At 37.6% G+C, this 11962-nt stretch overlaps 1 protein-coding gene across 1 annotated transcript; it reads right to left on the reverse strand.

Annotated features, from left to right (window-relative positions):
* Nucleotides 1–1099: 1099 nt before the first annotated feature.
* Nucleotides 1100–10531, reverse strand: LOC130184260 (flotillin-1). The gene is made up of 13 exons (XM_056400144.1): nucleotides 10371–10531; nucleotides 9789–9849; nucleotides 9085–9160; nucleotides 8408–8498; nucleotides 7837–7980; nucleotides 7516–7635; nucleotides 7248–7343; nucleotides 6949–7101; nucleotides 6668–6849; nucleotides 5679–5724; nucleotides 5332–5469; nucleotides 4814–4978; nucleotides 1100–4143 (listed from the first exon to the last, which is right to left on the reverse strand). Exons 2-13 carry the CDS (start codon nucleotides 9829–9831, stop codon nucleotides 4123–4125), a joined length of 1275 nt encoding a protein of 424 aa, XP_056256119.1. The 5' UTR covers nucleotides 9832–9849; nucleotides 10371–10531; the 3' UTR covers nucleotides 1100–4122.
* Nucleotides 10532–11962: the final 1431 nt, after the last annotated feature.

The following is an 11962-nucleotide window of genomic DNA, read 5'->3' on the forward strand; positions in this document are numbered from 1 at the left end:
TTTTTCATTTCACATCAATGTATTTAATGTGTTTTTATGTCCATTTTATGTCTTTTCATGTGAAGCCCTTGGTGCAGGTCATTTCTTTTTTGTAAAGCACTTTTTGCTACATTTCTTGTATGAAAGGTGCTATACAAATAAAGTTCATTATTATTATTATTGATAAATTGTTTAATTCTGCACATGATAATGAAACCTTCGGATCTTGAATCTATGTATTTGGCAGTAGACATTTCTCTCCATATGTAATGTATTGGTTCTACTGAGTGTTTTGAATTTTGCTTTATAGTACACATAGTGGTTCGTCTTAATTCTGAAGAAAAAATCTTACTTCCTGTACTAGATTGGCTACGTCCAGCTAACTTGATACAGCTGCCAACGTCCACACGGTGCCTTCCGGTGTATCAATTATCCCATCAGTGTGTGTAGTTGAGTATATCATCGATTTCTATGTAAATGTTGATTTTAAATTGGATGGTGTGTCTATATTCTTTAGCACAAAACAATGCTCAAATTAATTAGAACAGTCACATATCCCATTACTGCAGTGTACTTGTATTCACAATATTAAATTCAATATTATAATTTCCTGTCCTCATCAGGTGAAATAAATGATCTGTCACTGAATGTGGCCCACTTTTAAATATTAAATATAAATATTTCTCATGGGTTTAGCATCAGGGAAAAGCAGAGTTGTGGTTAGGGGGTTGCTTGTTTGAACCCCTAGACAAAAATAAATTACACTAGCAAGTTCCTTTGGGCAAGGCACTGTAGCTCAAACTGAGCTGATGCGCTAATGTGAACCAAACTCTATAACTATAATAAAAATCTATATTTTTTGACAGATGAATGATGTTTATTAGGACCCCACCATGCATGCAAGCTCTGTTCTTCATGGGGACCCCATAATAACATCATGGAGTTACAATTCAAAAGGAACACAACTTGTCCACTGATGAAAATAAAAATAAAAAATGGAACTAAAATATAGCACAACAAACATGCACAAATCAAATATGTAAACAGGAAATACTACATGAGCGGAGTTAAGACTACAGCATATAATTATTCTGTTTTCACACACAGTAAAGAACATAAGTGATTTTCCTTTTGCAATTTAATGACAGCTATACAGTGTACATGACTTTAGAATAACATTTTCCTAAAAATACAAATTTCCTGAAGTGCAACAATGCAGAAAACTCGACTAAACTTAAATACATTTATAATGACACACTGTGACATCTGTTAGTACGAGTTAGAATTGTTATCGGTGACAGTGCTGATACTGTATCAAATAGCAAATATATACTGTATAAATACATCTATATCCATATGTAGTGTCATTTCAGAGTATCATTACACTTACAGAAGCACAAAGATTACATTTGCTTTTCTATAGCGAACCGAAAGGTAATCTCCTACTTTGGTAACCACACAGCTTAGTAGCATAAAGCATCCTGACAGGTAAAGTGCGACAGGTATCGATGCCTGTATAATAACAGCAGTGTTTATCTTAACATAAATAACATTCACAATTAGAGAGCAACTTAAATACATTTGGCTTTAACACGACCAGCAGTGCAAGGGAGGTCACAAACAAACAGTGAGGCGTTCAGGGCCGGGTATCATGGAGGAAACAGTCAAACAAAATCAGACAAGCAATTCATTTTCTCATTACAAATGACACTAAATTAAAGTCACTGTAATATTCTTGAATGTTTAAGTGTCTCTTGATGCCTTCAAGTACATGTCCAAACAAAGAGTGCCTCCATGAAACATGATTTATTACCCAGCCCCAGAGGTTACGGTGAGGGAGACGGCGTGACAGGGTAATTATGATGTAAGGCTACTTGGAACTATTATATTATATTTATTCTGGGTGACAAATGCACAAACTCTATGATGAGAAGTGACTAATATACAATAAATGTCTATTGTTCCTGATTAAATCTTGAATATCACTTTCCCTGAAATACAAGCTGGCATCATTTGACGGTTAATAATCTAACTGACTTTTTTAGCATCTTTATTCAAAAAAAAAAAATAAATAAATAAAATAAAATAATGATACATATCTCAGCATTTCAATACAATTATCTCATAATTATACTGTGGTATTCCCGTTGCTACGACAGAAGGCTAAAGCTATACTTTACACCACATTTACCTTCCACAAGCCACACCTTCATGAGAGCTGCTACATTACTGGCCATAATAGCACAAAAGGCACCACTTTACTTAAGGTATTTAACTAGTGTTTATTATTATATTATTGGGCTGCAGCTTCAAGGGAACCTGGACAAGAAGATCCAGCCTCAAGCTCCGGTTTGAGCCTTGATCTGTTCCTGTGTCTGACCTGAGACCCACTTTCTCAGTCTCTTGTAACATGCAATTTTACATTTTCACTCTATGTCTATATAGACGTACAGCAGGTTCCCAGTAAACTGAGCTGACCATTACAGAGCTCTGGCAAAAGTTATAAAAATATAAATTATGTTACAGAAGTGCTCGGGAAAGAACCTAAAATGATGGAGTAAAGCGCTGAAGATAAATGAACATGCACAGAGAAAAGTGTGATATAGGGCTGCAGCACAGGTATTTAATACCTCAAATTATATTATTCTGGTATGCCTTAAGCAAAGGATCCTTAAAAATTTTTTTTTTTTTTAGAAAAGTAAACATTGATTCAGCAGGACAACACTAAAAGAAATACAGTAAACATCATGGATGGAGAACACATATCTAAAATAGAAAACAATGACAGATTTCAAAAATATAAAACTAATAATGTGACAGATTCACTGATGGTGTCATAACTTAGATTTTACCTGTAAGTCTTCAAACAAAACTTACAGATCGACAAAATGATATTCCAGAACTCATTCATAAAGTAAAAGTAATGGATTCTGTCAGAAACACAATGAGAAAAAAGTGATGGCTTTGGTTCAGCATTAGACTGTGTGATGTTATTAGCATTAATAAATGAAGGGTTTGAATGCATGTTTTTTTTGTTAGTCTTTCATGTTAAGATGCACTTACGGTTTGGCAGCAAGGCGGCGCACACAGGCAGATACAGAGGTAAACACACACAGTGAGGACAGATGAAGACAAAGACTTTCTGATTAGTGTGACACAAACACACACAATGTGTAGGACATTTTAAAAAAGTACAGGACACACAGAGACTACAGCTACATTTGCTGCTTCTTTCAATTAATTTCAGAATCATAAATATAATAAACATATTGTTGTATTTTATGTTTTAGTTGTTTTTTAAATAATACATAATTATAATATTGTGATTTATGTTTCAGATTTAAGTGATGCTGCCATTAAACAGCAGTTTAAAGTTTTATTCGTCACATGCCAAGGCTCAACCACAGTAAGCAAAGCAGTGAAATAAATAAATGAGATATTATGAAAAATATTGCATATTGTGGGAAATATCACAATATTATATATTATCAAATATGGGCCCTAGTTTAAAAGGAGGAATAATTTGAACACTTTGTCTTTATAGAGCGGTGGTTCCCAATCTGTGGGCCGAGGCCCACTGGTGGGCCGTGAAGGTATTGCAAGTAGGCCCACAAGTCATATGCAAAACGATACAATTTTGGTGAAAAGATGCAATTATAAAAAAAACAACAACAAATATATAAATAATCTTTTAAATGTTTTAAAAGAAAATGATCTTTAAAAACATTAAAATTTGTTTCGATAATGTTTGATCATTAAAATTAAAAGTGCTCTGAGAAGAAATAATTTGGTATGGATGGTTACAGTTGGTAAAGGTTGGGAACCACTGTTATGTAGAATTTGATGCAGGACCAGTTTGACATATTGACTAAATAAAAACAAATAATCTGAAACAACAACTGTAATTGCAGCCAGAGGAGCACAATACTTGGAACTGGTAATCAGTGACCAATACGAAATGGAAAAAGTGATTTGAAGTGTTTTCACAACACAGAAACATCACAAGAAGATGTTGGAGGTGACAGAGGCAGATACAGGTGATGTAAGAGGAAGGAAGAGGCTGTGAGCAGAGAGTCCAGGCAGAAGATGAGAGAAGACAGTGGGAGAGAGGAGCTGCCTGGTCGCCATTTCCAATGGTTCTCTTCAGCCTATACGAGAAGTCACCTGCAGACAGGAGGGAACAGAGGGAAAGAAATATAGACCTTCCTTACCTTCCTTAAAGTTATTTTAATTCATCTTTTTATTTATATTAACAGTGAAATGAATTGCAGGAACAACCCTACAGAGATGAATCACTGGACTCTGCAGATCTACTGTGATTTTTAGCCTCACACACAGTAGCTCAATATTTTGGTTTAACAGTGTGGTTCAGTCTCTCTGGTCTGATCACACAGATGTGCATCAAACATTAAGCTTTTACAGAGCCAGATAGTTTCCAATCATTGAATCAATGTGCAATCATTATGTAGCCAGATGTTGTAGGAAACCGTTACTCACACACTAACTAAATCAACTTTAAACAGTGATTATAAGTCAGACCTGTGAGTCTATTAGCTGGTTTTGGAGGTAGTCTGGTCTCTAGTGGCCAAAATATTTCATCAGTGAACATTTTCAAACGAAGCTGAAAACCTGTTTATTTAACTTGTATTTTAATTAATTCGCTCATATTTTACTATTCTTACTGGCTTCTGTTTTTATTTTCATTTACATATTTTATCATTCTGTCTTTCTATTGTCTATTTTTATTGTCCTTCAATTTGCCCTTATTCTCTTGTACCATTTGGTTTTTTTTTTATTGTAAAGCACTTTGAACTATAAATAAAGTTTATTATACCTGGGATATGTTGACTCCGGTCAGTTTCTCCACGGCATCAGGGAGGCGGGTCATGATCTCCAGCACCTCTCCTGACAGTTTGGCGGCGCCCACCTCCCCGCCTCCACTGGACACCATGGTAACCTTCTTGGCTTCACACAGAGGTTTGCTGATCTCTTCTGCCATCTTGTGGGAAACACCAAAACACGTTTAAAAACTGTGATCGAAGCTTCATTAAACTCTTTCCACAGGCAGAGGAAACATGAAGAACATGAAGCAACTAAATGACTCCGGAAAAACCGTTAGCTAAATGAATTTAATGAATAGGAAGTTTTTAATACACATGCCATAAATGATTCAAACTACAAAATAAGTATCACATCATAAAAACACTCAGGATTGACGCCTCTTTTTGTTTTCAGGGATGGATTTGTAACAAAACAGTCTACCCACACACACACACACACACACACACACATACATATATATATATAAGGTATAATTGGTTGTTGTGGACATTAAAGCATGTTGTGTCTCACCTGAGGCAGTTTCTCCAGCAGCATGTCCACCATGGCTCCATCCTTATACTCCTGGAAGGCCTCTGCTTTCTTCGCCATCTGCTCTGCCTCAGCACGACCTTTGGCCTCCACTGCAAACGCCTCGGCTTCACCTTTAATCTGAAGGAGACACAAGGACGGACTTCCTTTTACCAGAAAACACAAATGGCCCCACCCACCTGAGAATTGAATGATGAATTAGGCCCACACACATCAGAGGTGTGTGCATGAGATCAATATTGAATATGTGAAATTCTCAACAGGATTTCCATCTTGAATTATTTAGAAACTGAAGCCAGCTGAGTTGGGATTCTGCTGAAGTAACTCACCCTGATGGACTCGGCTTCAGCTTCTGCCTCCATGATCAACTTCAGACTGAGAGATAGAGAAATGCTGAGTCAGACAGAGATTCACAGATTGTTCAGGCACTTTGTATTAATACACAAACTAGTCCCCGTCTCAAAGAGCCAATGTATTCCCATCAAACATGTGACTGGACCTCTTCTGGCCCCATCAGGTCTAAGATTGCATACCAGATTATATCATTAACAATACTAGAACATAAGACAGAAGTGTTGTTTTATTCCTCTTTTTATTCCTCCACACCAGCAACAGTCAGAGGAGGAGCCATACTGTTTTCATCTTGTCCGTCCGTCCGTCCGTCCGTCTGTCCCATTCTCTCGGACACGATGTCTCAGTAACGCCTTGAGGGAATTTCTACAAATTTTGGCAGAAACGTTCACCTGGACTCAAGGATGAACTGTGTAGACTTTGGAGGTCAAAGGTCAAAGGTCAGAGACACTTTTTAGCCATTTCTTGCCATTATGACAAAATGTCACACAAATGATTCATATTTTCTGACTCTGGAAAAAAAGGGATGTGACCTGAAACTACAACAACCACAAGGAGGTGACTCTAGTTTTTCCTTTGTATTGACACATCAGTCATATAATTCTGTGGGTTTGTGTTCTAATAAATATAAAAAATATAAAAAGTGAGTCCAACAATATGCCTTAAGTCTTGTTTCAGCTTGTCTCACCATATGTTACCTGATCTATCTTTGTAAACAGCAATGATAGAAAGCCTCCATCCTAACATGAAAGGAGGGTTTAAAGTTGGAAGATAGAGATTTGCTATAATACAGATGAAAAGAATGACTCCTCTGCGATGCTGCACAAGCATCAGCTCAGCACCAGAACGACGGGGATTCAGTAACTTGCCACTAAAACTGAAAGAGCACCTGCCAACTCCCAGCATCGTCCTGCTGTTTTAAGAAGAGCAAGAAGAAGAGTGAAATGAGGCTGAACCTGCCACTCACCGCTGAGCCTCAGCCAGTTTCTCCAGGCGGTACCGCGCCGCCTCCGCAGGTTTCTTCACCTTAGCCTCCAGCTCTTTCTCCCTGCGGGTGATCTCCTGCTCCTGCAGCATGATCTGCTGCGTCCGCTCCACCACCTGCACCTGCATCCTCTCCTCCTCGATGCGCTGCTTCGTCTTCGCTACCTGGAAACGGAGGAATGAATTGAAGATAAATCACATCAACAAGTAAAGGCAGATGCAAGATGATCTAACAATGTCCAGTTGTTATTCAGTCTGGTGTACCTGCAGCTGGTAGGCCATCTCAGACTCAGCCTTCTTAGTGTTGACCTCTATGTCATAAGCTGCCTTCTTCAGCTCGTAGTCCCTCTGGGCCTTCGCCATTTCGATCTCATTCTTGTACTGAGCTGAGATTTTCTCCTGCATTGCATGGGCTTCCTGCAGAGAGACACACAGAAGAAGACACAGGACCAGAGAAGGGAAGAGAAAACAGGGATCAATAGGAATGAGATCTGAAAATAGGATAAATGCTAAAAATATGGACAATGACAGATGACTTAAGAGGAACAGAAATGATATCTCACCCTGATTACAGCATCTCTCTTGTTTTGGGCCTCTCCGATGCGAGCGTCTTTCTGAACCTGGGCTGTGCGAGCTTTTCCCAGTGAATGCAGGTAATCCTGTGAACCACAAGCAAGAGAAAACAAAAAAGAAGAAGATCATTCGGGTTCATGACTTTCTTTGGAATCCTGGAACACACCACAATGAGTTTTGAGATCAAATAATGATTCTCCTCCTGAAAACCATTTGAAATGTGAGAAGCGGTTTTTGTAGATGACGGCAGAGCAGCACCTGGTCGTCGTGAACGTCTTTGAGGGTGTAGCTGACCACACTGATCCCCATGTTGACGAGGTCAGAGGAAGCCACCTTAAAAACCTGCTCCGAGAACTTCTTACGGTCCTTGTAGATCTCCTGTAAGAGGAAGACGTTTACTGTGATGTGGGAGTCAGGCATTATCTAAGCAATATCAGTCACATAATGTTGTAAACCATTACCTTTAATGTATGAAGTTGTTAAGTTTGTATATACTTGTTGTGTATACTTGTGTACAATTCAATACATTTAAAATTCATGAACATCTTCAGTATTTTTCTCCAAAGTTCAAAGAGTCACCTCAACAGTCAGGTGGGCGATGATGGCCCGCTGGTGGCCCTCCAGTGTCTCCAATGCGATCTGAGCGATCTCTCCTTCTGACTTTCCCATGAACATCTGGCAGGCTGCGGCCAACATCTGTTTATTCTGACCCTGGATCTTCATCTGTGGGAAACAGCAAGAGTAAAACACTGACAATGACTTCCCTAAAGTGATAGCAGGTGTCACAAGCTAATGCCACCAAGCAAACGGTCTCCATGGAAACAGTAGAGTTTTTACCACTGAAAAATCTGTTCCACTGCTGTAAATTACTTAACTTTTTTTCCTTAACTAAGGAAACCTTTTAAGATTCTGTGCAGCGCCCTCAAGTAACTCCCTCAGCTAAGGAGAAATTATACCTTAAGTGTCATACTTAAGTAGAACACTTGGTGACAACCTTAGAAAATACATAAACCTCCCACCCACATCTATATTATACAATTTAATAGTGACTACATGGTTACAGATGTTTTTGTCCATTAGTCTAAAGTTGTTCCTCTGAAACAAAATCTCCTTCTTCACCCGTCATGTATCCTGCTGTTTCTTCACTCACCTGGGCTATACCTGTGACAGAGATGGGCACACCATGGCGAGTGTAGACTTTATCGCTCTTCACATTCAGAGTGAGAGTGTTAAGGGAAATCCTGGAGACAGACAGGGTCAGAAAAGATATTTATTGATTGAGCATGAATTGCTCTAATGGTATAGGCTACATTAAAGTGTAGGAATCTTTCCCTTGTTCCTTTGTGAGTGCAGGGTTGTACAGGCACAAGATGAAGGTCAGACACAACACTCAGACAAGCACAACATTAAGTGTGGTGCAGTGTGTTTACTGGGAGATCCAAATGCATCTTGGATTGGTCTGTTTGCAGGTTAATATGTTAAATTTTACAGGGAGACAGAAATAAAACTGCTCTTCTGAGATATATGTTTTTTATACAGCAGAAATTATGTTAATACACAAAATAAAAAAAGTATATGTTATTAATCATTTTATTTGGTGATGGGAAGGAAGATAGCCAAGGTTTTAAATCTGTGTCCATCAGTCGTCCAGGCTCTACAATCACAAATGTGTAAATTACATTCACATTACTGACAAAACATTTATCCTTTTTATTAATATCCTATAGGGGAAAGCTTTCCTTTCCATTTCAGTTTGGATTTATGTTTTCTGCTGCTGCAGAAATCTTGTCATCTTGCAAAAATGTTAAAACAGAGACGTTATCCTACCTCTGTATCTGCTGAATACAGGGGATGACGAACACTCGGCCTCCAGGTATCATCAGTGGAGGAGAACGACAGAACCCTGGGAGAGATCAGAGACCAAGCAAGGCCTCAAATCAGAGTCTGGATATGACCAAGGTGGAGTGATATGAACAACATAAGGTTTTTCTAATTTTTGTATGAGAATACTGAAAAAAAGTCATAACACAATAACTTTTGTAAAATGTTTACCTTCAAAATTAGACGTTCAACCAAAAACCGGTTAAGTTGCTCTAAATATTCCCAAAAAATTGGATATATGGTACTTTTTAAAATATGTTTATTATTTTGCTGTATAGTCAGAATGCAAACTTACAAAAGGAGAATAAAATACAATAAGACATAAACACAGCACATCATACATAACAACAATATCCACAGTCAGATAAATTAAGTGCAAGGTAGTGTTTCTTTAAGAAAAGCAAAATTATATTTACATATATAACAGAACCTTTTCAGAGAAGAAAGGAAACAAAATACACAGCATAGTGTTTTACATTGGATTCAACACATTAATTCTCAGCCTGAAAGAATTTCAGTACAGGGTCCCAATATAAGGTACTTTCATCCCCTTCGAATGGATGGAATTTAATGAAAAGCAATAATTATACATTCAATATAGTACTGTGTGTTTTTTTTTAATATGGCCCTTATACAGGTCATCATTTTACCTGACACCACCATAGCTTCGTTGGGACCACAGGTGTAGAACATGTTTGCTGCTTCTTCAAACTGAAAAAGATTGAAAGTAGGATGATTCTTAAATAAAGCCACCATCATAGTTCCACCTTGCAAACACTGCATTTCATAAAGGAACTGTTTGGCATTAATGTGGGATGGGCGCAGACTGCAGGACACTACTACTATTTGTACATGTATTTATTTATGTATTTATTTATGTCAAATAGGATTGTCATTTGTAAGACCTCCAAACCAGCACCCTCTCTGCTGCAAGACTCCTGTAATTGAAACGGAGGGAGGGATTGGGAACCAGAGACCAGACCATCAGCTAAAATCTCATTAAATGCTGCGCAGTAAAATCCACAAGAAAACATATAAGAGAAGAAGAAATGATAAATAATTACAGCCAATTATTAGGACAGAATAACGCTTTTAAAATAGGTATAATGCTACTGTGTGCAAATTCCTAGCAGCTAGCTGTCAATCCATTAACACAATCAATTTAACACACACATTAGCGTTGACAAATGAGAACGGATGTGGCTAGAGGTTTAATACGGCCTCACACTTACCTGTTAGGGTATAAATAAGGTGGTTTCGGTGAAGAAGTTTCGCTGTGTGAGGGTTAAAATGAATCTACTTAATTTAATTTGGTCACCGTTGATGATCTTTCCCGTCAGACTCTGGCTGATGCTGACAGTGAACACAACACAGACTCTGCAGCTCAGCGGCTTCTATTGAGCACGCCCATCGTCCAGACTGTGTGCGTCTGCCACCTAGCGGCGCGGTGGGGAACTGGCACTGATAAACCTCAGGTTATACGCTAAGGTTATACTGTGGTCAATGTTTTCCTCCTCACTGCTCACTGCTAATGGTTTGTAAAATACTTGTATCCACCTCTTTATCCAGTTTGATCATAATGTTATAATGTTTAGGTTTTTTTTTATTAAAATTGTTTTAGAGAGGTGTTGATTCAACTGTATCATCAATGAATGAATCTTAATTTGAAAAGTAACTGACTATAAAATAAATTTGGTGAAGTAGAAAGTAAGTAAATTTACTCAACTGTCCTGAACTTAAGTTACATTTTGAGGTACTTGCATGCAAATATTGCACTTTTTACTCCACTTCATCTGTTATATAACTTTAGTTACTATTTGTGAAAAACTACTGAACATCTGAGATGGAGTGCATAAATAAATACAAGATCCAGAAGCCATTTCACAGTTCAAGAAGCTTAGGTTGATGGTTAATGGGTGGACGATTTTTTCTGTGCATGAGATATCAAAATACATAAAGACAAAATAAGTAAAATTACACGTCAGCACTACAATAAAAGTAAATCGAACTGACATTTCATGCATCCACTATCTCTTTCTTCACTTTCAGGGTATTGAAAACAGGAATCTAATGAAACATAATACAAATAAACATTCCAACGCCATGCTAATCAAATAACTGCTATAGGTCTAATAATAACCAAATACAATAACATTAGGTTTGAAAAGTCCATTCTTCAACTCACAGTGGTTCTTCGTTCTCAATGGTTTTGGAGGGAAAAGGCTTTGCAGACAGAAGGGCGTGGTTAATAGGATGACAGGTGATTTTCAGGTGAGGCAGGGTATTAGACTTGTGATTTAACAATTTGATTTGCATATTTAGATTAAGGGTGCAAAATATAGTCAGATAAATTATTATTATCTTATGTTAACTTGTAAGAATAAATAATTTCATGATTAAAAAATAATCAGAAATATAATTGGTCCTGTCTATACCAGATGCTATTTGATGCTAATCAAAAAGTATGGTAAACATTATTCTGCATAAGGCACATTTTTACTTTTGGTACTTAAAGTAGATATGATGCTAACACTTTTGTTACTGCTAATGACTTTTACTTGTAACCGAGTATTTTTACACTGTGGTACTGCTACATTTACTTAAGTAGTAAAAGTACCTCACATCCGCTGCTGCTGGATTGTAAGAATAAAGTATAAGAAAATGGAAATACTCAAGTAAAATACCAGCAGTCATAGTGACTCTACTGTATTCTCTTGTTTTCTACTGATCTGATTTCAGGTTAATGGAGCTCCAAGCTCCAACAGGGCAGTGATGACAGTACACGGCACTCCCTCTCTTCTTCCGGCCCTTGCCTTTGAGACAA

This window comes from Seriola aureovittata, chromosome 16 (genome assembly GCF_021018895.1).
Source record: "Seriola aureovittata isolate HTS-2021-v1 ecotype China chromosome 16, ASM2101889v1, whole genome shotgun sequence".
Classification (NCBI taxonomy): Eukaryota; Metazoa; Chordata; class Actinopteri; order Carangiformes; family Carangidae; genus Seriola; species Seriola aureovittata.